Genomic DNA, 27,874 nt, shown 5'->3' on the forward strand with positions numbered 1-27,874 from the left:
TATTACTTAGCACACTGCTAACAAATGTCAACACAAGAATACACTGCTGTAATGACTTCAATTTACAAAAGTGCAAGGAGAGGGGAAGAAGCTATTTGAACAGTCTTTAAAATCAAAAATTGTGGTCGTGGGGAGGGAAATCAATACAAAGATGCATGAGTAAAATATTTATTCAAAGCAATAAAAGCACTGGTGATCATTACAAATTTGATATATTAAAAATTTAATGTTGTACAAAGATACAGATTATTTCTGGTATCCGTAAGCCTGCAGAGAACAGGTCTGAAGACCTGTGCTTGCAGGTATTCCCAGAGGTGGGCTTGGTGTTTTGAACAAGTTGAAAGTTTCTTCAATTCTGAAAATAAATTTTGTTCACATACACTTAATAAAATAAGGTGCAAAATAACTGACTTGCTTTTAACTTCCTAATTATCCAAAATGCTAGTAAGCAGTATGACCCCATACATTTTCTCTCATCCCACCCTTTCCTCTGCAATTTGTTTCTATTTTAAATGCCTACCATATATCACTAAACCTCAAGTACACAGAAAAGAAGTAACCCACACAATAAAATTAAAATCACAGAAAAGGCCAGAGCTTTTTATAGGCCACACACTTAAGAGAAATCTCTTGCTAGAGAAATATTGCAAAGCAGCACATTTCTCTTCAAGCATAATAAAAATATAACAGAAAAATTTATTATAGATCTCAGAATTAATATCAAATACATCTTAATACAGTAATTATAATGCTTAGGCTGAAATTAGTTTTACTTTTCCTTAAATAAAAAACAGTGAAGATAACGGGTATTTTTCAGGAAGAAAAATTGCAAGCTCCAGGGACTTTCAATCAGGAAATAAATAATATTCCTATTTTTTATCAACCAATTCTAAACACTCTTTAATCTCTAGTTAATACTATTAAGAGTGCTTTCTATTGCTTTTTAGAAAGCAAAACAGCGACTCATCCCACAAATACAAAACTGTAAGTGGATTTACTATCCAGTAGAGCCATAAGGAAATGCCACACCTGATGTACAGAGCTTTGAGGTTTGGAACACATATGTACATTCTCTGTGTGCCTTAGTCCAGTACAACTCCCTCCTGGGAAATAAATTCCTGCTGCCCTTTCCTATTACTTACATTTTACTTATCTTTTCCATTCTTTGCCTGATTGTCTCCTACAATTTAAAAGCAACATAGTTAGTGAACTCTTCAAAGCTTACATTCTTCAGATGGATTTTCAATTTAAATTCAGAGAAAATGTGACTTTAAGCACTGTTTACATATGAAAAGTATTTTTATGAGACAGACCTAGATGTAGTTTTGCATAGTTTTCTTGTTTTTCTATCAGTATATACAACTAAAATCAATGCTTACTTGTTCTCTTGACCTCAAAGGAAATCAACTGAGCATTCACCAGCTTTACTTACCTTTGAAATGTCTGTCAGATCATGAGAATTAATGGTCATGTCTCTGGGAGATTGGTCTGTGGATAACAGTGAACTGCATCCAGACGACTGAAGATGACTCCCTGGCATCTCCTCATTCCTCTCTGTATCTATAGAGAAATGCTCAGTTTTATGTCACCTTTGCCTTTTTGCTCTCTTTTACAAGGTCAGCTATCAAATAACTTGATTTACAGTAGGCAATAACAGAAGAGAATGCATTGTTTAAAGAGGGAAAAGAAAACCTACTATGAGAGTCCAAAACAGGCTTCTCATTTTTTAAAAACAAGTGCAATATGACACTATGTATACTATATATAATTTGCAAAAAGCAAATCCCAAAGATTACTAATAAAATTATTTTCTCCTGATTAGACTAAAACCAAAACTTATGAACATCTGATTACAGTCCCAAACATTTAATAGTAATTTCATATAGTTTACATTATTTTTATTGTAAATTGCCTGTTCAGACATGTCTTCAATTTGTGCTAAGTAAGCTGTCTTATAAGTAGCAGAAATTTTGTCTTTTTTTTTTTCATTTGGAAGGCTGTGATATTCTTTGCAATTTTAGATTACTATTATCAGGGAAGAGAACTTAGTATCTTGAAAAAAACACACGTTCCCATACCCAGTTTTTAGTAATGTCACCATGTACACATCACACCTTTGGAACATACTTAGCCACACTATTTTGTATCTAAAATTCATATTAAACTGTTTTTAAATACCTAAAATTAAAAATTGTTTATTTGGTACAGCTGTGATTTCTGAAGAATGCAACCAAAAAGAAGGGACTCCAAACTCTCAAATAAGAGTTAAGACTGTCCCCATAACTTTTATGCCTAAAATTTCCTGAATTTTAGAAAAGCAGGAATAACAAATTCAGAAGAATTTGTGAAGTCTGAAAATACGAAAATTCTCTTTCAAAAACCATCAGCCTGCTTACTTATTAGAAAGTCCTCAAGTGTCAGTAACACACCACTAAACTTATCACAGGAAGTAAACATGTTGCAAGCTTTCTGTGTCCTGTAAAATGAAGGTCCCATTTCTGGGACTCCACAATAAAAACAAGCTTTGATATAACCAAGAACCACCTTCCTAATTTCCATGGAAACTGGATTACTGAGACTCCTTTTTAATTACAATTCAAAAGCCCAACACTGGACAAAAAAGCCTAATATGTGAAGGTGGAAAATTGAATATCCTCCTAAGCACTGGTGGTAGGAATAACAGCTGCCACAAGGGAAACAGGCCAAGTCAAGGAAGAGAACAGAGGGAGCTAAAAGAGCTAAGGGCTAAAGAGCTACCATTGAAGAAGACAAAAGAATTACTCATGGCCTCAGCAGCACTTTTAACTTCTTTCCCACTCAAGTCTGCTTCATTTACTTCTTGTATGTTATCAAAATTAAACAGAAGTAGGAAAGGGAAGAAAAAGATTTTGACTTTCTCTTCAAAACAAGAAAGTTTATCAAAAATGCCAGTTGGATAGCTGCTAACTGCTTCAGAGATGACATATAGAAAACATTTAGTAGTTGAAAACCAACAAAGATTATCAATCATGGTTAAAAAAGAAGAAAAGAGCAACCTAAAAGATATTGGTAGCAGCAAAAAAAACCCATTTGTGCTTGAGAACAGCACATTTTTCAAACATGATGATAACTGCTTTAAAGTCCAAAAGACAGTACTATTTTTCACAGCTTTAGGAACAGAACCTTATTTAAATTTGCATCTTTGATATTTTTTGTAGCTATTTTTAACTAGTACTTACTATGCTATAGCAACTATATCATCTAAAAAATAAGTTAGAAACACAAAATAATGAGGAGGTTAACTTCTCATCTGCAGTATGGTTTTAAATTCAGAGGTCACTAAACTGCAGTTACCTAATTAAAAATAGTTTATTTTAGTCAAGGTCAGCAAGAAGTGTTTAGCATATTTACAGTAATTAAATGGAAAATCATTAATACTCACCAAGAGAAACTGGAATGCTACTAGAAGCTCTTTTTTGATTTATATTGCTGAACTCTTTAGGTAAGTCTCTCTGAAATACAAGTTTACTGCATTTTAGCCACACACCCTGTTCCAACTGAACAAAACTATATTTAGGTACTAGGCATGTATGTATTTGCTTGCTACACCATCCAGATATGTTGACACTGCACAAACATCTTCAAAGAACTAAAAGTTCAAGATTTCCATAAATGCACTTCATCAAAAAATAGTCTATTTAATGGGTCTTTTTTTTTAATATCAATATTGCTGTTCATGAAGAGGGTGAAACCAGGCCAAAATACAGTGCATATAACATAGCTATGAGTAGAATGGACAATCAGAATGCTCTTAGCCTGCACTAATCATTTTGTCTCAACATTGGTTGCCATTAGCTTAAAGTAAGCGTGCCTTCTTCTCCTGCTGGTTGATATTCAAAAGTACAGTACTCAGTGCTAAAAAAAATAGCCTATAGGTTAACAGAAATTCATTCCACCTAAACACTTAGAATGCAGAAGGCCATTTTAAGCTGGTTTCCCAGGCTCCTAAATGAGAGAGAGCTCTTTTAAGAAACATTCTCAGTTTAACTTGATCTAATTTTAAAAAGGTTGTTCGAAAGCAAGGAAACAATACTATTTTTGAGTTCAACTTTCTAATTTCAAAGTAAAAAAATGCAACACTCAAACAACATTTAGACTTTTTTTTACCAACGAGTTATCATTATGATTTGATAGCTCAGCCTTTAAAATATGTCACTTTATATACTGAAGTAACTACATCAGCTAACAGGGGAATACTATACCCAAATAAATGAATGAAGGAGAAATAGTAGGTATTGTATGGGAAAATGCTGGAAAGAACTGTAATAAAGTCTGTCTCTTAAAAAAATACAAAAATAGAATCTGCACAGACTATGCCTGTTCAATTCCTTTCATTGAAATGGATTTGGTAGCTTTCAGACTTTCCCAGAGCTTAAATGCACAGCTGCTGCTACTTTGGCAACAGCAAAAGACAGATCTTAGAGTGTTCCTGCTATGATGGCTAGATGCCAAAAATTCCCTGTAAAGTGCAAGAGTAAGAGAGGAGTAATTCTGAATTGTTTCTGTGTGAAGCACGACTTGGATGCAATTTCATTAAACAAAAAAGCAGCAATTCCGTGGCCCAAAGGATTATTTCTTAGCAGTTTTCAAATGCCTATTGCCAAACAGTTAGCTTTGAAGACTATGTATACATAAATACATATAGTCTTATATATCTGTATATACAATGCCACACAGAAACTATGATTGAACTTGTTTCTGCTGGTAAATTCTTTCAGTAACATGCGGTACAGAAATATAATTATCCCTGGAAATTTCTGAGGGATATTTTTTAGAGTATTTTCCAAATACTATTCCAACCATATGAACAACTACAATAAACATGTTACTGAAGTAGTAATAAACCAAATTTACAAAAACAAAAGAACAAGTCTAGTCTGAAATATGAGCTTTCCCATGTGCTACAGTAATTTCTTGAAAAGAATACATTTGAAACAGAAGAAAAACTGTCTATGGCTGTTCACCTGAAGGCCTCTTGAGACTGCTGCCAGAAAATAAAACCATTATCATTGGTGGTATTATTTGGACACATGTCTACTAATCCATGAGAATCTGATTTCAGAAGGTAAAATCACATGAGCTACTACTGACCTAAAACTTTTTTTTTTAGGTGACTGAGACTATCCATCCTTACTAATTGAGCTACAGCTTTTAGAAATAACCTAGTGATCAGTCTGAACACCTGTCCATTTCAAGACTTTGCATAAATACCACACTTGCAAGGCACACAGTAAAACACATCTTGTATACAAGTATGAGCAATATTTTCAAATTTGTGGGGTCAGCAACATGCACAGAGCTCCTGGTTATGAATAAATTCAACAGTTTTACAACTGCAAAGAAAAATGCAACACCGATCAACTATTTTCCACAAGGATTTTCAACTTCTGGAAAGCATCTGACAGTATCTGAAGGATACATAAGATGCATGAGAATAAAATTTTTGGATCACATGATCAATTTCAAAGTGATGCCATGGTTCACTGCAACTCAAAATATTTACATGTGTACATATATCAAAAGACATAATGTGCACACAAGGACCTTTCAACAGCATGAAAAATAACCCAGTCTTAACGCAACAAGAGGCTTTATTTGCAATGCCAAATGTAGCCACATCACAACTGTAGTGCTTTACACATTCAAAAATACAATGAACTTCACTGAGAAGATATAGGAAGTGGGGGAAGAGAGTGAGAATAGGAGAAAAAACCCTATTGATTACACTAGAAATTTCAAGGACCCATAAATTACATATAGGACTAAAATAAGAAATAACTTTTTGATTAACCCTGTATTTTCCACTGTGGATGCCATCCATTTTTGTCACTACCTGTTGTGGAGAATGAAGACTCCATGTTCAAAAACTTTCTTCTATAACTTTAGTAGTAAATAAAATGACACTGAATCATTATTACTGAGAACAGATGGAGAGCTTTGGTTCATAGAGTCTCAGAGAATAGAATTTAACAGTTAAGAAAAAAATACCATCAACTTCATAAACAGCCCTTGCATTCAGATAGTACCTTTAAAACCAGTGAAAAAAACAAATCAGGAGGCAGGAAGGGCAGAAACAGACCAACAAGATTGTGTTTGGGCAATTTTTGTTATAGAATTAAAAGAGAAGTTAACACACCTTTCTGGATTGTAACAACAGTTCTGTTTCAAGAAGCAAAACTCGATTCAATAAGTTATTCCAGTCCTTCTCATCTATGATCACCTTTCCTTGCAGTTTCTCTTCTAAAACTTGTAGTTTATCTTCCATCCAATCTAGCTTATGAAGCTTTACCTGGAAATCTGCAAGCTGATTCTTTAAAAACTCAATTTGTGACTTTTCTTCTATGACCTGAAAATATGGAAAAGAACATGTCCTCTAATTTCAAAACAGAAACAATTCATCATTTGATCAAACTAATTAAATGCAATCTGCAAGTTCAGTAACCACATCCTGCTACATTAGAAAATTATTCTTCTTCCAGAATTACCAAAATATGCCTACTCAGGGAACACAGCTGTTAAAAGAAGTTGCTGACAGAACTGTATCTTGAAAGAGACAGTATAATTTAACTGACTTCTCCTTTTTCCAACTTTTTCAAAGTATTTATTAAGTATCAGCTGCATGCTCCTGAACTATAATGTAAACACCTTTATCCCTTTAGAAAAATCCTGAAAAATCCTGTAAAAAAATACAGCAACTTAAAAGAGAAGCTCTTACTTGTTCACATTTAACTTCCACAGTACCATGATCTGGGCACAATTCTTGCTCAGTCCCTCCCTGTGCTGGAAGGGGCAGTGGATGAAGATCACCACTAACTTCATTTCCCGAGTGCCGTTCGACTAGAGGCTTCTTTTGAGTATGTCAAAAAACAAACAAACAAACCCAACAAAGTGCTGGTGTTATTTGTTACAAGAATATTTCAATTCATTAGCCAAGTATTAACACATAAGAGCTATTATTTCAATATTTATTTAAATCTAACTATCTTATCCCAACTGGTTACAAAATACAGAAAGCAACAGCAGGCAGTTTAATTTTTAAAAAATCACACAGACTTGAAGGAATTGTAAAACAAATATGCACACACTTTACCATATATACTATGTACCTTGCTTCCTCTTTCCATAAACAGTAATGAAGATATGAATGTCCTCCCTTAATTTAAAGGTTGTTAGATTTCTAAGTGTGGACTGGAAAATACATTATTACATACAGCGAAATTCATATGCATAGACAGTTTCAACAGCAAAACCATGACTAAAACATTAAGAACAAAACAGGTTTGACTAATAAGATTAGAATTCTTCCTTTTTTCTTGACAACTGTCAGCAAAACAGCCCTATGAGCTACACAGTAGTTTCCTTTGAAGGCTTCCCTTTGAGAAAATGAAAAGAAATTTTGCAATTCTTTCTAGGTGGATTAAATTTTATGATAGCATCACAAAACAAAATACTTAATGAATAAGAATGCACAATTAGTAGTTCTGTGCAGCATCTTAACGTGTACAGATTCCTTGGTGTTTTAGTTAAGCTGAAACTCTCCTCTACTAGGAAATTCTTGAAACACACATCTATCCCACTCAGTGCTACTATTAAACAACTAGAAGAGACAGAGAAGCCATTCCAAACACCTACTTTGTGAAATATTCCTTGATAAAAGCAGTATTTTCCTTACAAGTAGAAACAACCAGCTATTAACAGGCAGTCATAGTCCTAAATGTTTTTTACAATTTTATTTGGGACCTTTTAGCAGAAAATATTAGGAAAGCAGCCTCCTTCACATGCCAAGAGTGGCATAATGCATAATCATTTTTACTCAATGCATAATCATTTTACCTTTGTAAAACCTAAACCAAAAGGAATGCTACATTAAGAAAACTTGCTGAACAGATTCAGACAAAAGACCAAACAGTTTTCAAAGCTGTGTTGAAAACATATGCTAGGCCAAGCACACTTCACTCTTCAAACACTGTACAACTTCTTTGTCCCATTGTATCTTCTTCCACTGCTCTCCCTTACACTTGATATAATTCAACTATAGCACAAACAGCACTAGGTCATTACCAGCAAGACACTGAGATCAACTACTCAGTAGGAGAGGCAACATCCTCTGTATTTCAGCTATTATTTCAGCAATTCACACTTCAGGAAAAACAAACAAACAAACACCAGTCCACCTCAAAACTGCTTTGACTAAAACCAGAATGAAACCAGAATATTAAAACCAGAATGAAAGCAAAAAATTTCACCAAGAGCCTGACTGGCTACAGACAAGGTTAACCTTTAGGCATAAAACATAGAAATTATTTTCATACCTGTTTAGAATTCAGAGCACTGTGACTTGGATCAGCAAGACCTTTACCACAATTTGACCATACTTCAAATTTAAAAGGTCTGATTTTTTTTCTTGTCTGGGATTTAACCTCCAAAGTGAACAGAAGAAAATAACACAGGAGAATTTTCAGGATTCCACACCCCACTTTCTAACCACCATCACTGACAGTCAGGAATATTTCATGGTGCACACACACAAACACACTTAAACCTCTGTAGTACAACAATGTCTAAAAAAAATTAAATATGACCCAAATTTGTAGAGAACACAGATCCAGAAGTAAATGCTATACATTTAAACTCATTAATACCTATGCTAGGATGCATCAATAGATGATTATAAATAGAAAAGACAACTTGCACCAGAGTCGAAAGTAAAACAAATACAAAAAATGTAGTTATGTCTTCAAAAGTGACTAATTAAGTATGCAGAAGTCCTGAAGACTTGCTAAAAACTCAAAGGAAACAAAATAAAATATAAACACTGGAAATTCCTTTCATTAAAGCAGAGACTCATATACAACACATACTGATAAAAAATAATGCCATTACAAGTATCGTTGATGAAAGTAACCATATTTGAGAAACAAATACAAATATCATTTTTAAATTGTTACAGAAATTCAACATATGAGATGATCTCACTTTGCCTTTAAATTTATCTGAGAAGTTTATTAATTCACATGTTCACTGTATCAAGAAGTGTAAAAGAAAATATATCACTTACTGTAAAAACAACAATTAGATTTATCTCCATTCTAATTTTTTATACTACAAATTACTGGCAGTTCATGTCTTGAATGAAAGCATTCAAGCATCTTACAATGGAACTTCATACTAACTTTCCATTATTTGGTCCATGAGTAATGCTGCATCTTCAAATAGAAGCTGAAGACCAGTTTATCTGCAGCATCAAACATGTCAAAACAAACTTAAAATAAAGGTAACCATTTGATCAGTACCTTACTAGAATTACTCAACTCCTTATGTTTCTTCACCACACAGTTGATAATGTCACAAACAATTTGCATTTTTCTTTCCACAAAGCCAACCTGAAGAAACTGCTCTTTTGTTAAAATTGGTTTATACTGAAATTGATCTCGAAGAAACTGCAACAAAATAAGAGTTTACTTCACTTTCAAATTCACCTCACAATTTGCTGTAGAAATGGCATGCCCATATTCTTATTTTCCTACAATCTTATCTTTCATTCTGCACTTTGACAGCTAAGCCTTTTCTCGTTTGATTATTTTTATATATATATATATATATATATCTCAATAAATATATAGCTGTTTCTTTTAACTAGGCCTTAAACATATCTCCTCTTTCATTCCCATCACTCTGGTAAACCTCAACTCACAGTCTTAAAATTCAAGAAATAACTGACTATAGAAATTAATACTAAAAAAAACTTAAAACTAAGAGCTTTTAAACTGAACTTACAATAAAAAGTTACATTTATCTCAGCAAATACATCAGAGGGCTAAATAAGACTCCCACAGAAGCCTGTAAAGCAGTCTCTCAGATGGAAAACTAGTCCAAATAAGCCACTGTTTCTTAATTCATCAATCCACTTTTCATAAGAACATGCTTTTGTATATTTTAAGGGTACTTCAAAGTTATTTTCAATCAGTTAAGAATTTGATTACGATTTATAAAAGGTTAATATTCAACTTTATGTATTAAAATGGCATAGTGTTTCAAAATAGCTGTATTTCTCAACTGTGCTTACATTACAATTTTTTGAGTTCCTTGTGATTTTTTGGTGGTTAAGATTTTTGCCAAGATCACTTCTATAAATCTTATTGTCCAATAAACATTTCTGTGTTCTTCAAAATTAACATCTAACAATATTACTGTTTATGCAAATGTCTCAAAACTGAGATTTGGCTACTACCACCACCAATCCTTATTTTCATTAAAATTTAAAAACTGGTACACAGTGACTTACTACTCATCTGAAATCTTAACAGAACTAAAATTCATGTTCATTGCCAAAAACTTACACTTTCTAGTAAAGCTCATAGTAAATGTTTCATTTCTGTGAAGCTGTACTCAAACCCATGTTTCTCCAGCAAAGAACATTAAGAGGTACCTTATAAACAGCTTCAATAAAACGTAAGTCACTCTTGGCTGTCAGTTCCACATCACATTTTACCAAAAGCTCTGCTATGCAAGTTGAAAAAGATGTAAAACAATAGCTGATGATAGGTAAAAATGCAGCTGGATCACCCTTTACTAACCTATAAAGAAACAAAAAGTATTTTACACATCAGAAGGTTAAAAAAGCCTTTCATTACATGAATTCCAACATTTAGCTTGAAAGGAATGTTCTAGTTCACAGCATGTTCTACCCAAATGTCTTTCATCTTATGGTTTCTTTGTCCAGGGTTCGCTCATTCAGCTGTCTTTGCTCTTATCTTTAAAATGCTCAAAAAATTGTTTCTGTGATCTTCATATAACTTAAACATTGTCAAGTCTGAAGCCCACCAGCATTTCCAGCTCAACATTAAGACCTTTCTTTTTGTTTCTAATCTTTCTGTGGGATGAAATTTCTTGAAGGAAGCTTTGCAAGCACTTCTGAAGAAATCCAAAAGGTGATTAACCAAAACAAAGACAAGAAGAGCAGAAGAGGAGCAATACAGTAATACAGCTCAGGACTGTTCTAAGTATTGCTCAGAAGAGCAAAACTGCATACTTCTATACTCCACATAGACCACACCCCAACTTCCCACTTATGTTCTGCTTACTTATCACTGGGGGCAATACTAATACATATCTTGTTTACACATCTTGCTGTCATCATGTATTAGCATAAGTTTTCACACTGCCACTTACACTGTATAATCCACATCTCTTGGATAATTTAACAAGCGAAGTCCTTGTTCGATTTTTCTTAAACTTCCATTTAGGTCTCCTGTTGCCATTATTCCAAATGCTACTCTTCTTTCAGATTATGAAATAAATGTTAAAAAGTACATCTGTTCAAAAAAAGTATGTACACAAAAATTACAAAATGCAATAATCACTTAAATTCAACTTTCTGCTAGAACCTGGGAAATAATTACCTGCCACTAGCTTCACTAAATTTCTTTTCTTAAAAGAAAACAAGTATTTTGAAGCCTACCAACCCAAGCAGTGAAGAGTCATGGTCACACAGCTTATAAATGAAGTGATGGTCTCAAGAAACTGTTAAAGCTTCCATTTACAGTGGGCTGGGTTTGTTGTGGGTGTTTTTCTTCTTGTGTTTCTATAGTGTTTAATCAGCAGTCCTCAAGATTAAGCTCTTCCTATGTGTTCTGCCCTTGTTAAAAGGATTTTCTTCCTACTTAATCATCAGGTTCATTTAATTTAATCATTAGGTTCTGGGTTATTAATTGCACTAAACAGAAAGCACACAATACTTACTTTTCAAAGTTTGGAAGAATTTAACCAATTATTTGGAAATTGAGGCAGCTATTCTTCCTGCATTACGTTACAATGTGATCCATTCTATGCTTTTGCAAATTTAAATAGCTATTAAGACAAATCTCAAAGAATCTGACATAAAACTTAAGCTGTAATCTGCAATGCAAATACTCACAGAAGACACTCTTCACAGGATTTTGTCTAATCCTATATAGGCTGTTTCCCAAAAGTATCAACAATCCTTTCTTTTTACACCAAACCTCTGGATGTGAAAACTGGTAACTACTGTCACTACAAAATAGCTTAAGAGATGACAAAAATAACAGTCAAGTTGGCAGCAAATCTTGGGAAGGTGAACCCAGCAAAATGGGATACATAGCTTTTGTCTGTATAAATCCGCAGAAGTTACAGAGCTCTGGCTATCAAGAATAAAATCGAGTATAATAAAGTTTCAAGCTACGATAATATAGCACTTCGAGGAAGCGGGTCAAAGAACAACTCTCAAAACTGCGTATGCTATTCAAAGGATCAATGCAAAAACGAAACAAAAATACCAAAACAAACAAAAAACCCCGTAAAAAGCTACCCCCTGCAGGTTACCAAGTGCGTTAACACTGTAAACGCAGTCTTTGAAATGCCCAACAACAAGACTTTTGATTTCTTCCAACTGAATCTAGACTGCCCTGTCGCACAGGGCGAGGAGCTGGTGGAAATCGCACCATTATCAGAGATGCACAAACGTCACGGACAAATACGGGACTTGGCCGCCGTGCCGGCTGCGGCACCCTTCGCGCAGGGGCCACTTGCACACCAGCGAGCGGCACACGGGACTGCGCGTCCTCGGCTGGCTGCCCTGGGCAGCAGCGGCAAACAAGCGTGTCCCAGCCAGGACACGGCAAGGCGGGCTGCGGTCCCGGAACCAGCGCGCTGCGGCCAACTCGCCAGCGTGGGACCGGGGCCGGCTCTCCGCCCGCCCTCCCTCGCCCCTCCAACAGCCGGAGACCGAGCCCTCCCCAGAGCTCGCCGTCTCCGAGGAGACTGAAAGCGCCAGGCTAGGATCCGGCCCGCCCGGCGGGGACAGACCCCCGTCCCGAGAGCGATGCTGACGCTCACCCGCGCAGCGGCAGCCCCGCCGTTCCCCGGCAGCGCAGCGGGAGCCCCGCCGTTCCCCGGCGGCGCAGCGGGAGCCCCGCCGTTCCCCGGCAGCGCAGCGGGAGCCCCGCCGTTCCCCGGCAGCGCAGCGGGAGCCCCGCCGTTCCCCGGCAGCGCAGCGGGAGCCCCGCCGTTCCCCGGCAGCGCAGCGGGAGCCCCGCCGTTCCCTGGCAGCGCGCCGGAGCCCCGCCGTTCCCTGGCAGCGCAGCGGCAGCCCCGCCGTTCCCTGGCAGCGCGCCGAGAGCCCCGCCGTTCCCCGGCAGCGCAGCGGGAGCCCCGCCGTTCCCCGGCAGCGCAGCGGGAGCCCCGCCGTTCCCCGGCAGCGCGCCGAGCCCCGCGGCCGCTCCCGGACGCGGCGGGCGCAGACCGAATCTGCCGCCACCGAAGCCGACGGGCACTTCCTCTCCCCGCGCGTCCCTCCCCGCGGACGTCACTTCCAGCAACAACAGCAGACGTCAGAGCTGCCCGGGCAGGAGTCGGGGCGGCGGCGGCGGCGGGCTCGGCCTCCCTGCCGAGGCTCCTTCCCTGGGCCTGTCCGCCCGTCCCCGCCGCCAGGCCCGCGCAGCCCCTCTCTCCCGCCCGGCGCGGCCCTCGCACGCAGGCGGACCGGGCTCGTCGCGGCGGCGGTTGGAGCCGAGCCGGCGCAGGTAGGGCCCGCGGGTGCCCCTCCGTGGCGCGGACGGACGGACGGCACGGCCAATGGGCAGCCGGGGCTCCGGGAGAGGCCCAATGGGGCCGGGGGGCGGCACCCGCCGGGCCGCGATCGCCGGTGCCCCGAGAGCGGGGCGGCCGTGCCCGGGCCGGGTCCCGGTGCCGCTCCCGCGGGAAGGAGCGGCTCGGCGGGCGGCACGGCTGCGGAGCCCTCGGGACGCGGTGCGGCCTTGGGCGGCTTCGGCCCTCGGCTCCCTGAGGCAGCTCAGGACCTGCGGGACGGGCTGCGCCTCCACCCTCCAGCCTGGTTGCCCCGAGTCGGGAGTGAAGGGTTTTCACGTTACGGGGGGAGACCAGCGCGTCTCGGTTGCAATGCAGCTGCTGTGAACGAAGCTTCAGCTTCGATAGGCTGGCATCGAAGGAAGGAACGTTTTCATGTTGGGATAATCGTGGCTGCAAATCAGCAGCTCAATTGCTGTAAAGTGGAGAGTGTTTGTATCTAGAGTGCATGTTGGTTTTCATTTAATGAAGTAGAATGCAGTACTAATGCAGCATTAATCTAGATTACTTTTAGCATCCTATCATGCTTGTCAACAGTAGAAAAGAATTTATTATGCAGTAGCAAAGTAACATGAGGAAGACACAATTAGAATTTAAATCTGACTTTGATAGATAGCAGACAGAGCTAGAGAAGATCAGCGATTTATAAACAAGCTCGTTGTTATTTTTACTGTGGTAGTTACTCCAGCCAAGCTATCAAGAGGTTTCAATTACTAGATAAAATAACATTATTAGAAATGTGAAAACATGCAATAGAATGGCATACTGAATCTGAAGATAGAAAGTATAGGTTCAAAGTAAATTAAAAATACCGGTTTTCATGCCATTATTTAAAAGGCTTTATAACAATGGGTTTATTAATCTTTTGTTATGATGGGCTCGAAAGTATTCATCCGGGATTATTACAAAGCTGAAAGTAATTACATGATTGGGAAAATTATATGTGTTCTAACAAATGGCAGATAAGCTGCCGAATAGCTACACAAATAACAGAGCTTGTGGAGTTTCAGCAGCTGGTCCTAACTGCTTTAAATTCTCTCATTTTGTTTTTTCTGTGAAATTTCTTCAGTTGGTCCTTTAAATAGCAAATATATTATTTTTTTTTTTTTACATTACAAAAAGGCTTTTTATACTATTTCTCCAGTGATATCCTCTGTATAAGTATGTGACTACCTTATTATTAAGGCTTTATGTTATGCTACTAGGTAAGAAAGCTTGAAAAGATACTTACTCTCTTATTTCTGAGCACACAAAATCCTTACTGCATTATCACTGAAGTTGTAAAACTTTGTTTCAGTGTCAGTCACTGTGCTACCTAATACACTTTTGTTTATCCTTATGTTTTATAGTACTTTGTTGACTCTAAATAAGGTTTTTTAAATAAATTTTGGAGGAAGCCTGAAGATTCCAAATGTTCTGAAGCTTAAGTTTTCTTAACTTGCATGGGATATAGATAATATTTGGTGCTCTTTGAAGAAGCTTATTGTTAATTTTGTAGCTCTTCAAGCATGGAAACTTTTGAAAAAAATCTACATTTTTTTAATGGGTTTTGTTTTCAGTATTTTTTCAGTTGCCCCATGAATACTGATTACCTGGTCAACATAACTTTACCAGAACTCAATTTCTACCTATTCAGATTGGTCCCAAAATTTTATTTATGTGCTGAGTCTGTCTTACAAATGTTTACAAATAACCGTCAACATCTAATTTGGATTTTATGTCCAGCAGGCTCGCAGATGGGTCAGGGACTCTGGAGAATTGCTAGAAACCAGCAATTGCAACAGCAAGGGTACAGTGGACAAGGCTATCTTACCAGAGAGCATGGTAGGAGGATACCTGCTAACAATGTTTCCAATACAAGCCATCGCAAACAAGCTCAAGGAGGCATTGACATCTACCACCTGCTGAAGACAAGAAAATCTAAAGAACAAGAAGGATTCATTAACCTGGAAATGTTGCCACCAGAGCTCAGCTTTACCATCTTGTCGTACCTGAATGCAACTGATCTCTGTCTAGCGTCGTGTGTCTGGCAGGATCTTGCTAATGATGAGCTCCTCTGGCAAGGGTAAGCACGAAAAAAAGAAGTATCACCTGGGCATAGTAAAAAGTATTAGATTTTAAATTTGCTTCAGTAAGTGCTTTTGTCTTTCTAACCTAGCAAAGGTTTCCTAAGTTAAATGAGATTTATATAGAGGAAACATATATAGTTTAAAAATGTGTTATTCTGGATTTCTAATTAGTATGGGGTATTACTGGAGATTACTACATACACAAGTGTGCTTGGCACAAGTATACATGTGTATTATTAAGCACCTGGTGTTTGAGATAGCATGGGGTAAAAACAGAGACTTGTCTTCACTTTTGTATTAGCTCAGAGCACATCTCAGGTGTTTGTATCATTACTTCTCTGAACTTTGAATAGTTGTCTAGCTTAAGTAAGCAAACCTATTCAGCCAAACTTCCAAAGGAAGAGAAGTGAGAACTCCTCTACTGCACTTGAAGCAAATTAGGTGTATCTTTTCTGGAAGATGGTTATGGAGGGAGGAAAGCTCGTTTTTTCTCAAGTGAAATTTCTTCAGCCTAACACTTGAAACACATATACAACATATGCAGAATTTGTATGTCTGGGAAATAAATAAGGGAACATTTTTAAGATAAAGCAGTGTAATACCAAAATGGAATGAACATATTATTCGGTATTTTATGTTTTACAGCACTAGGAAAGACTCATGAAATCATCTTCGGAGTAGATGGTCAGCAGAACTTATAACTTCTTTCACAACATTTTCTTCTCCCTTAGCAGACAGTATTACTACTGTAGCAATTGGGTTGCTGTTCAGGTTGTTTATTTACCTTTAATTATGCTCTACATCTCTTCCTCCCCTCATCTGTTTCCTTGCCTTGCTGCATTTGAATTAAGCAGCTTCCCTTCCTATCATGCTTTTGAACCTAGCAAAAGGATAATGCAACATAACTTCTTTGTCACAGCTGTTCTGCTGTTGGGAACTGTTCTATTGACAGGAAACAGGAATTCTAGTGAAGGATACCAGAAAGTTTCTTCTAAGTTTATCAATATGCATTGTACTGTGCTCAGTTCTTGGTATCAAACCCGACCTAAATACAAATAAATTCCCTAGACCAAAGCTTGAAGATAGTAGAGCTTCTTAATTACCTGCAGTATATATTCTTAACACGTGGGGTGGAAATACATCTTTTCCTTGAAGGTCATTCTGGGAAACAGTTCAACCATTTTTCGTGAAATCTTACCAAATAATACTCACGTTCATACCACATTTCATTTGCTAATGAAAATCCATCCATTTAGCAATAAATAAAAATCTCAATTTGTATAATCTCTATAAAAATCTTCACTATTCCACATGTATAAGGGCGTGTTTAAACTTTGGCAAGAACTGTGGTTGCAGTTCCAAACTCAGTCCAAATGAGACCCAGGTTCCAGAACTGAAAACAGAATCTTTGCCATGTCTCCAGTGACTACCTGCTGGGTCCTAAACATTGTTCCTAATTAGTTACAGGGCAGGTGTGTTGAAGCAGAACTACCAGTTCAATAAGGAATCTCGATTGTGTAGAAAGGGAATTGCAGATGGGTATCATCAAAAAAACTGAGATGAGGGACAGAAACTGATGGAACTGATATGGAGTCAGGGTGGAATAAAAAGGGAAGAAGCTCAAAAGTTATAGAAGATAGAGAGGGATGGGACTGGATCTAGTCATTAGGACTGGCCAGTTAGAACAAGAGGAAGAAGACTTGGGTGTCAAAGGACAGATGGGGAAAGTGCTGAATTAATGGCATAATTGTGTGCAGATACAGTTTCCAATTCACTGCACAACTGAGGCACATGAAAAGAAACAGAATGTTTTAATCTGCCACAGTACCCCAGGAGAACAACTTGTCACTGTTCTCCAGTGTTCAGGTTCTAGGAGTGCCAGAGGTCTCTGCTGTGTGGTTGTCATTATGATGCCACCTGCTGGGATATGTTTTGATGTTTCACTCAAATGCACCAAAACCTCTATAAGAAGAAAACATTAATCATATAATTGAAGATTTTAGGAAAACATGGCAAAAAGACTTAATAACTGTTACAGCAACCTACTTTTAACTTTTCCTGTAGTTTGAGTATTTAGTTTTGCAGTGTTGATTACATTTTGCTTCTGTAAAATCCATGACCTTTGGAAAGGAATTTTTATAATAGATTAATTCTATTTTCATAGGTTGTGCAAATCCACTTGGGGTCACTGTTCTATATACAATAAGAATCCGCCTCTAGGATTTTCTTTTAGAAAATTGTATATGCAGCTAGATGAGGGCAGTCTCACCTTTAATGCCAACCCTGATGAGGTAAGTGAACTGTTGCTGACAGTAACAAACAGTTACAATAATTGTGATTGTTTTTTTATAATTATAGCCATATAAAAACAAAGTTTTAATCAGTGTTTGTTTTACTGTATAGATGGTTAATATTGAGCTGCAGGGGTATTGTGGTCTTTTTTTTTGAGTATTGTACCTGTGTACATCATTTACATTACTTGCCTGCTAAGTGCTCTGTACACTTCTGTGGATGCCAGAAATTCATAACCACATATTAACTTAGGAACAAGGCAGATAGCCTAACTGAAGAGACAGTGATGCATTGTAAGAGCATAACAGTGAGCTTACGGGAATAAAAATCTTAAAATTCAGAGTATGTTTGGTTCACTTTAGGCAAAGCAGGATGAGGTATAAAGTCTGATTACTTCTATCACAATCACATTTTCCTGTTGGGGTTTTCACCTATTTCCACTATCAAGGAGCAAATCTTGAAATATGAAAAAGATCTACTGCTGAAGTATCCTGAAGATCAGTTTGATTTCATTTCTGTAGGTGTTTGTTGTGCATAATCTTTTCTTAGAGAACAACATAAATTTATCTTCAAAATAAAAACATCACTTGTCAGACTGAGAGGTTTCCATTTATAAGTTCATGTAACTAACTGTAAAAGTCAGTTTCTGCTTTCAGTCTGTCACCTTTCAAAGAAGAAAACAGTTTGAGAGTAGACAGCTTTGGGAGATAGACAGTTAATGCCCAAGTGACAGAGAGAGTCTTTTGTGTATAAAACAAGACTCCTGCTTCATGTTTCCTAGGAAAAGAGTGTACACAGTACTGAACAAAAATGCTGTTAACTTCCTGCATATAGTTACACATATACATGGAAGTGATAATTGAATAAATCTCAAGTAGAAAAAGGACTGAGATATGAAAAGAAACACTTCTAGAAGCAAATTTCACTCAGCTGAAATTATACAGAAAGTGTGAACTTGTGACCATGGGGTAAAATAAATAAAGCAGTTCTATGAATCATTGCAATAATGTAATTTTGTTTAAGTTCTTGCTTTATCTCATATTCTGCTTGATTAAGAGACCATTACTTTTATCAGTCACAAATAGAGTATTTTGTAATTTCTCTGGTAGAACTCTGCCTTGAGCTCTGATACACAGCATCAAGACATCAGCACCTGGCTATTTGAGTGATTAGTATTGTTTTTCTGCAGAATTTACAAATTTGGTAATAAATGTGAAAGTTTTCAAACTAGATGCAATATATAGGTAACGTACATGTTTTCAGTAATATATCAAATGTATTGCTAGCAGCATTGTCCATCCAAATTTTTCTTTGGATTTCAATTTTTTTAACACAATTTTTCACTCAACTATCTCAGTTTATAATGTACCATTCATTATGTTTCAACCTTATTTAGAGTAATCTTGGTTTTTTTAAAGCATTTGGAGCCTCCAGAAAAGGTACTTAATAGAAGATTCATTATTTTTAAAGGCTATTAAGATCTGCAAATTAGAACTAACTTATGGCATACCTAAATTAGATATTAACTTTATTATGCTACTCTTGCTTCTTCATTATGGTTATATTTTACAATAGAAGTACAAACACTGCTTCAATGAGAGACGAGAACCTTGTAGGTTATCTCCTAAGGGCTCTGTTCCTCTCTCCCTGTGGAGCACCGTAGCCTGGTAGGAATTATTCAGGGCCTGAGTTTCAGAAGAATTCACAAATACTGTTGCTTTTACTGTTTACAATTGTGATATTGGCAGAATTACTATTATAAGGACACTGTGACTGGAACGTATGATATGACATTCCACTATTACAAATTGTGTCTCCGAATTTCCTGCCAAACTCTGCTTTACATTTGATAACAGACCTGATCAAATTACTAAAAAAATAGGAATACTTACAGCCACAGGAGCAAGATTCTCCAAAGGACACCGCCCATGTCATGAAAATGGGTAACCAGGCTCCACAGCAACAGCTCCAGAGCTAGCGGTGGCTCACGGGGTAGGGAAGAGCATCTGCACACTTTGTGGTAGGATTCTCCGGTTAGCCATTGTTGTGTGCATGGTGTTGTGAAATCTGCTGTAATTTAACGTGTTGATTGTGTGCATGAGCTTGCATAATTCATAGCAGGAGCTCACATTCTGCTGAAAGGATGTGCCTAAACACATGACATGTAATCTGAAAAAAAAAACTCCAGTGCATGTTTGGGTTGGGGTTTTTGTTTTGGTTTTTTGTTGTTTTGTTTTTTGGTTTGGTTTTTTTTTTTTGGTTGGTTGGTTTTGTTGGGTTTTTTTAATATGACACTACCATTGTAGACAAGATTTCGGAACCTAGTTGTTGTTGTTTCTTTGGAGAGAGGGGATAGTTTAGTGTTAGTATTAGCACTTGAATATAAATATCATGTTGTTTAATCTGCCTACCTGGTTTCTGCCGTATTTTATTTTAAAGAATGTATGGCATATGTGAAATGTTTCTCATGCAGTGCTCATTTCATCTTGTGTGCTTATGACCAGAATTTGTAAGCAACCAGAAGTTATTTCCCGTTGTTTTGTATCCAGTTTCTAACTCAGTACAAAATATTTTGTCAAGTTTATTATATGGAACAATGCTATGTAGCTAAAATTGAAACTGAAGGTACAAACAAGAATTTTCTGGTCAGGAAGTATGATCTTGTTGTTTTTTTTTTCATTCTTAATGGTTCTAACTGGTCTATTTAATAGCATTTATTTTTATGGACCTTGTAGAATCTGTACTCTACCAAAACTGTCTGTCTTTAGTGAGGTCAGGATTTCCTTTGCGTAACAAAATAATAAACTACAGTAAGACAGTGCTTATACTATACCTGTCTTTCCACTCTTCTGATTGCCTCATTCTCCAAGTTGCCCTTAGTTTTTGACAGGGAGGCCAGGTTTTTCTGACCTTTTCCTGGTTATAAATTTTTAGCCACTTGTGTAAAGCTATCTTACCTGACTTTTAATTATAGATAGTCTGTAGATGATGGATTGTTTACTGTGCTGCATTTCTAAGCAAATTCTGAAACTTACCCTATTTCATAGTGATCTACTAAGCAAGCCAGTTTTGAGATGCCTTGATTTATCAGTCTGAAGAATATTATGTGTATGTTGTAGAGGAAAGAAATTCTTTTGTGTGATTTATCAAAAAAGTTAGGAACATTGAGCTGAAGCCTTTTGATATTTCTACATTAAAATCAGAGTGGTTTAATCTTGTAAATTATTAGTATGGATTCTGTGTAACATGAAAAATATTTCTGCATTCTATTTGCAACTTCTGCTATCCTGATTGAATCACTGAGACTGTATTTTAAAGGCATACAGTGAAAGAGACACTGTTTGAAATGTATGTTACGTATTGTGTCCACATTTGTCACCAAATGACTTGATTCATAACTTAGTAAAACAATCATGAAAATATGTATTATACAATATCTCATAAATACTGTGCTTTGTTCCAGAAGATGCACCATTAGATATATTAAGATAGTGTATTTCCATAGAAAAATGGGAACAATGATACCATATGTGTCTAATTTTTATTTACTAATAATGTTAGTTTTACATAGAATCACCAACAGAATTTGAAACCCTGCTATATTAGATACTGATTCCAAAATTTCTGTGTCGTTAACTTAGGATATATCTGGTTTGTTTTGTATGCATATTTAAACAGAGGTGTCAAAGGCAACTACAAAAGTTTCAATATTGACTGCTGTACTGAAGTGCTCTGAAAGTACTCTTAGCAAAGAAGATAGTCAATGCAGAAATGCAATCAACACCGAAAAAGAAAGGTTTTCCACTTTAGAAATCCTTTATGGTTATAAACAAATCTAAAGACTACTGGAAACAGGTAGAAAACAAGCAAGGAGTGTCAGTGCTGTAATAGAATAGGCTGGCAAAATAAGCATTGTGTGCCAGAGAAAAAAAACCAACTGTAAAAAATAACATACTGAAATACAGCAAACGGCTTTTGTTCTTACTATTAGTCTATATTTAAAATTGTTGTTTGCATGTGTAATTTAAATCAACACTTCCATACATTAATATTTTATCCAGAGCTGTCTGAAATTCAGAGATAACATGCTCGCCACAGAGGCAAGGTTTAAGGCATCTTTCCTAATTCTCTGATGCTAAGAACATTACATTGCTCTGAATCAGAATTTTAAAGATACTGTATGTGCTCATTCTGCAATGTTTCCCAAGTGTTGAAAAGGCCTCTTCAGAGCTGATAGATCATGGCACAGAACAGCCTACCTGACTGCAGTCAAATGTTTCCTAAGAGAATCACCAGCTGACTGATAAGTAATCTTACCACAGGTTTTAATAGTGTGTAGGGCTGCTTACTTCAGCTAGTATATATGCCACAAGCAACCATCTTAGCTACCAAAAGTGATCTATTTGAAGCAAGGGTTCTGAGAGGTTTTCAAGGTAGTATTTGCGGTGTTATGAAAAACAGATTCAATGACATGCTGTAAATCTTGTAAATAAATGTCATTTGCTGTGAGACAAAATTTAAGAACTTAAAAGAGAAATCAGGCTTCTACTGTTGAAAAGTATTTTTGATAGTTTTGATAGCTTATGATTAAATAAAAAGCAACTAGAAGCAATGGCATGTGGTGAAGTGTATTTTATTTACACCCTGTTTACTTGTGAATGAGATGAGAAAAATGCATTCAGAGGGGAAAAATATTGTCAAGCATTGTGTGTGGTAGGGAAGAAAGGAATTAGAGATAGAAAATAATAATGCAAAGACTTTGTAGCCTGTCAGATAGAGATCCTACATTGTGTTTTGAGCTAGCGCATGGGAAAGAAACTGCAGCATTTACTGTCACAGAGAAACAAACCCTCTACCTTAAAGAAGGTGTTATTTTCATCATGCCTCTTCTGTGTCACACTAGGTATTTTCTGGATGTGTTGCAGAAGTGTTTGTTAATTGGAGCACAAATGCTATTCAAGACTTACTTGCCAGGTTTCAGTTTGTATTACCGTAAGCAAATACTTCTTACTGTAGCAAACATATAAATCTCATTAACTCAGGATATATGTAAAGCAGATATTCTGCTGCTCATCTTACATAAATTGCCAAAATCCTTGTTATCTCCCATTTTTAATTTTTTATTTAGCTCTGGTTCAAGAAAGTACGTAACATGTTGTCCATCCATATTATGGACAAACTTAAATATGATCTAATTTGGACTGAAATGCAAGATGATGGAGCAATACATGTTACATTGTCATCCTAAATATAGATTTTTCTTAAAATTGGGACATAACACTGCTAGATTTTTTGGTTTACCTATCTAAAAACCTTTATATTTTTATTTATTTTTTATAAACCATTATTTTAACAAAATAAATGTATCTTGATTAACTGCTAAATGTATCTTGATTAACACAAAATTCAAGAGCACTGGGAAGTTTAGTTTATACACTGAATAACAGGTTGCCCCTACATCTTTGTGGCTGTATTGTAAACTAAAAGGGTAGACTTACAAAATACTGTAAAGTTTAATATCAGAAGATTTATGAAAGAATATTTCAGAAGTATTTTAAAGGTGGTTTAGGTTGTGGCCTTGGTACATTATTCTGTGCAGAAATGCACTGTCCTGTTCATCTTATATTTCAGCCTTATGCTGTAGTCAAGATCTGTTGTACATAAGTATTGCAACACTTTTTGGTAACAGACGCTGAGAACTACTCCCAGCCCCTGCCGAATTGAATTGGAAGAACTTGGTTAGTTATTCTCAAGTTTAGATTTTAGCTGTTGAAAATTGTGAACATTTTTTAAATCCTTTAGTTGGGTTTTGATTTCTGAGATTGTAAGGAAAATAGGTTTATGCTTCGGGGTATTTCAATGTCCAGAAAGAATCCAGAATATCACTGCGATACTTTAAATTTACCATGTTTATTCTATAAGAAATGTGTGTTTGGTCAAATTGTAAAATTCTGAAAATCATAATATGAGTATAAATATTATGCAATTCTGTATTTTTAAATTATTTTTATGTTAGGCATAATGTTCTTATTTATGTGTATGCATATTTATATATGCTGATACTTACCTATGCTTTGAAATCAACGTGCTTGTGTTTATTTGCATTATTACACATTTAAACAAATGCATTTAATGCATCTATTTGAATGTGATACATTGTATACATGTGAGAACATTACTGTATTAATGAAAGATTTTGAAGACTAAACACATTATGGCTAAGATTTTCTTATTTGCAAGCGTTATTAAATTACCAGATATGGTCCCTGCAACATTTTAAATACTATTGCAAAAGTATGAAAACCAAAATACTGATACACACTGTAAAAAAATTATTAAAGAACCATCATGCTCATTATGAGGTTCATAATTTAAAATTTTCTACTATGATTGTATGTAAAATCTGAACCATAACACTAAACTGTTTCTTTGCATTTGATTTAAAATGTTAGAGTGTATTCTGCATGTTGAAATGTGATTTAGAGGAGGAGGTATCATTCTGAAAAACAAACCAGTTAATTCGTAGGATTACATTCATACATTGTGAAGTACAATACTTGTTCCTAAATACATTGTGAAGATTAAACATACTTATATGTACATGTATTTTATCTTAGGGAGTCAACTATTTTATGTCCAAAGGCATACTAGATGATTCACCGAAAGAAATAGCTAAGTTTATCTTTTGCACAAGAACACTGAATTGGAAGAAGCTGAGAATCTACCTTGATGAAAGGTAATTTCAATTTATCTTAAGATATTTTCTATTAATTTTCAATGTTCATCCCCATTTAACAATATTTTGAATGTAGAGATGCCACTCCAAGGATGTAAAAACATAAGAAAATGCAGCTATGTAATGGTTCTTCTAAATCTGAGCAGTTACTCAGTTCAAGTATTTATGTGACTGTAACACTTCATAAGAATCCTCAAAAATATCACCTATAAGTGATAAATCTCACATCCTCATAAAATCTTACATAGATATTTTGCTGCTTTTTTTGACTTGACGGGTTTTTTTCCCTTTCTTGTGAGTCTTATTCAAAAAAAGCAATAATCACTTTACTAAGAGATGATAGCTTTGTAACTAATGTTGAATCATCTAACCATTACTTGGTTGTCTGATATTTCTTGACTGGAAATTGCACACACCTCCTGAAATGGAAGGGAGCATCCTCTTGGAGACATCAGGAGCTGCAGAAGGGAACTCTCCCTGGTGTGGCATGCTGTTCTGTCTCCACAGTACTTTCTCATGCCATCAGGTTGGGGTAGGGCAATATCATGGAGAAGAGTAACTGCACCTGAATAGGAAGAACAGAGGGCAAACAGGACTTCTACAGGAATCCTCTCCTGCTTCTCATCCTCTTCAGCCTGTACTACTAAAGGAATAAAAGAAGTCTGTAATGTTATCACCACTGGCAGTCCTGTGCAGTAAAACTTCAGATTTATAAATCATTTAGACAATAATAAAAATACAAAACCATTTAATGGATGAGATTGCAAGGTAATGTTAGCGACTCCTACTGCCATTTATCTTCCCTTCATAAACAGAGTATGATTAGACACTAAAAATAAAAACTACTTTTTTAAATGTTGAAACTCACAAGCAAGGTAAAAATCAGGATAAACATAGGAAAATATTCTTACGTTCACTTCAAATTTGCTTCCAAATTTTCTGCTACTGATTTTTGCACATCTGGTATTATAGGTGTGGTGTGAATCTTTTATGTGTGTCTATGTTCAGTGCAAAACACTTGAGAACATCACATTCTGATGGGCTCCCATGAGCAAATTTTGCCTAGCTGAAGCCAGGTTTTAAGACAATCCTGTAACGGCTTCTACTTAGACATCAAAATGTGTGGCATGCATCAATCTATTCCCTTTACTGCCTTTTTAGTGGTTTTGTCACAGATTAAAGGAATCAATCTCTGTGTAGACCTTGATTGAATATGCATGCAAACTTTGAGTTCTGATTCATGTATGTTTTTATAGTATTTGGCTACAAATAGGCAAAGAACATGTGTTTATATTATCTTTGTGCTGTTAGTGATAATTTTGCCTTTTAGCAAAAACAAAAGCTCATACTATTCTAAAGCTTTAATTTTTGTTTTTAACATCTACACATTTTAATATTTAAACAGTTAAAAGAAACTTTTCTAATGACTTTTTGTTCTGGCAGGAGAGATGTTTTGGATGATCTTGTGACGCTGCACAACTTCAGAAATCAGTTCTTGCCAAATGCACTGAGAGAGTTCTTCAGACACATTCACGCTCCTGAGGAGCGAGGGGAGTACCTTGAAACTCTCATAACAAAGTTCTCTCACAGATTCTGTGCTTGCAATCCTGATTTGATGAGAGAGCTTGGCCTTAGCCCTGGTAAGCAAAAATGAGCAATGGATTGGTCTTTATACTTCTGGATGATTGTGCTGTTTCTGATACCTTTAAAATCAGTGCCTGAACATGTATATCTGAAAGTACAAAATGGTTCAATATAGAGTCGTCATCCCACTTGGGTTGGAAAAAAAAAAAAATACAGATTATTTTTTTAGCTGATTAGTTGGGTTTATTTCCATGTTATCTTTCTTCATTTTTATATGTACTTTGAGCTTTTTTCTTTTCTGGAGTTCCTCTTGCAGAGTCTTACTCACTTAACATTTTACCTTGTGGATAGTTTCACAGAAATGAAAGGGTATATCGGGCCACATTCAAGTTAGCAAGCATTTCTAATTGGTTGGAGGAGGCAGTTTTCAGCAGTGGAACTGCTTACATAGTTAAAAGATAATCTTTTGCAGGATGTTGGCTTTAGTTTACACAAACTTCAAGAATCTGTTTAAATGAAAATATATAAAGCCCTTAGTGGCTTTTGGATTATGTAGAAATATTAAGAGATTTGTAAATTCTCATTTGGCAGTGTGCTGACATTATTACTTTGAAAGTTGCTATATTAAATTTTATTTCTATGGATACTCTTCTGAGTAGTTCTATGTATATGTGTATGTGTATATTTATAAAATTATGAGCCTAGATGATAAAGACCATAAGGTTCTTAGACAGGGAAAATACTTTCAATGATCACAGTTTCTTTTTTAAATGTTTTTTTTTTTCTCTTGTCTAGATGCAGTTTATGTACTGTGTTACTCTTTGATTCTACTTTCGATTGATCTAACAAGCCCTCATGTGAAGAACAAAATGTCAAAGAGGGAATTCATCCGAAATACGCGACGAGCTGCACAGAATATTAGTGAAGATTTTGTAGGGCACCTTTATGACAACATCTACCTTATTGGCCACGTGGCTGCCTAAAAGCACAATTTGCTAGCACTTAAAATTTGTAATTTTCAAAAACTACATCAATTCAAGATATTAATTATTTTGTAGAGATGGGGGTTATTTTAGTGCTGGTCATTCTAACCTCTGTATGCAATCAAAGTTTGTGTGTGTAAGTGTGTGTATGTGTAAACTACCTTTTCTATCTATTTACTGTGGGAACAGAAGGATTTTTTTTTCATAATTTTTTTTATTTTTGCACAGAACAATGCCATTAGTCTGACACAGCCATTTATGAATGTTAAACTGACATTACAGTCTAAGCTGAAAAAGTGGTGAATTTGTGCATTAGATCTGCTTGAAACTTTAATAAGTTCATTCTTTTTAGAATACTATGTAATGTGTATATATTTAACTAAAGAGATTTATAATCATAATTATTTTATTGTAAAGTATTTTAACTAAAATTTCTCCTTTTATCTCTTAAATTAGTGTTTGACTTGCGTTTGCATTTTTTTACAATGCTGACTACCTCAGATACTTAAGTTAGAGGAACATTGATCTGAATACTACAATAAAGTTTATTCTAGGAGATGATAGAA

General features: G+C 36.3%; 2 protein-coding genes across 4 annotated transcripts; one reads left to right on the forward strand and one right to left on the reverse strand.

Annotated features, from left to right (window-relative positions):
* Positions 1–154: 154 nt before the first annotated feature.
* Positions 155–11,351, reverse strand: CEP44 (centrosomal protein 44). Its single transcript, XM_068187060.1, is given in 10 exon segments — positions 155–355; positions 1,143–1,180; positions 1,433–1,560; positions 3,422–3,491; positions 6,176–6,385; positions 6,755–6,893; positions 8,341–8,459; positions 9,333–9,479; positions 10,469–10,616; positions 11,212–11,351. Coding segments are annotated over 10 exon segments (1,197 nt in total). The 5' UTR covers positions 11,301–11,351; the 3' UTR covers positions 155–246.
* On the forward strand, positions 11,246–27,874 carry FBXO8 (F-box protein 8). 3 transcript variants are annotated; one of them, XM_068187053.1, is made up of 7 exons: positions 11,246–11,367; positions 13,238–13,580; positions 15,370–15,709; positions 17,878–18,004; positions 24,623–24,741; positions 26,185–26,381; positions 27,121–27,874. In XM_068187053.1, exons 3-7 carry the CDS (start codon positions 15,381–15,383, stop codon positions 27,306–27,308), a joined length of 960 nt encoding a protein of 319 aa, XP_068043154.1. In that variant the 5' UTR covers positions 11,246–11,367; positions 13,238–13,580; positions 15,370–15,380; the 3' UTR covers positions 27,309–27,874. The 3 variants fall into 3 exon arrangements, with proteins under 3 accessions (XP_068043154.1, XP_068043152.1, XP_068043153.1); XM_068187051.1 differs by lacking the exon at positions 11,246–11,367 and having other exon boundaries at positions 13,397–13,580; positions 15,373–15,709; XM_068187052.1 differs by lacking the exon at positions 11,246–11,367 and having other exon boundaries at positions 13,441–13,580.

This window comes from Anomalospiza imberbis, chromosome 4 (genome assembly GCF_031753505.1).
Source record: "Anomalospiza imberbis isolate Cuckoo-Finch-1a 21T00152 chromosome 4, ASM3175350v1, whole genome shotgun sequence".
NCBI lineage: Eukaryota > Metazoa > Chordata > Aves > Passeriformes > Viduidae > Anomalospiza > Anomalospiza imberbis.

What these genes read in the sequence shown, in the direction of transcription:
- FBXO8 (XM_068187053.1), top strand. Translation starts at nt 15,381, where the DNA reads ATGGGTCAGGGACTCTGGAGAATTGCTAGAAACCAGCAATTGCAACAG. An exon ending in GATGAGCTCCTCTGGCAAGG is followed by an intron (nt 15,710 to 17,877) that starts GTAAGCACGAAA and finishes CTATTTTCATAG; the next exon opens with GTTGTGCAAATCCACTTGGG. An exon ending in AGAGCTTGGCCTTAGCCCTG is followed by an intron (nt 26,382 to 27,120) that starts GTAAGCAAAAAT and finishes TCTCTTGTCTAG; the next exon opens with ATGCAGTTTATGTACTGTGT.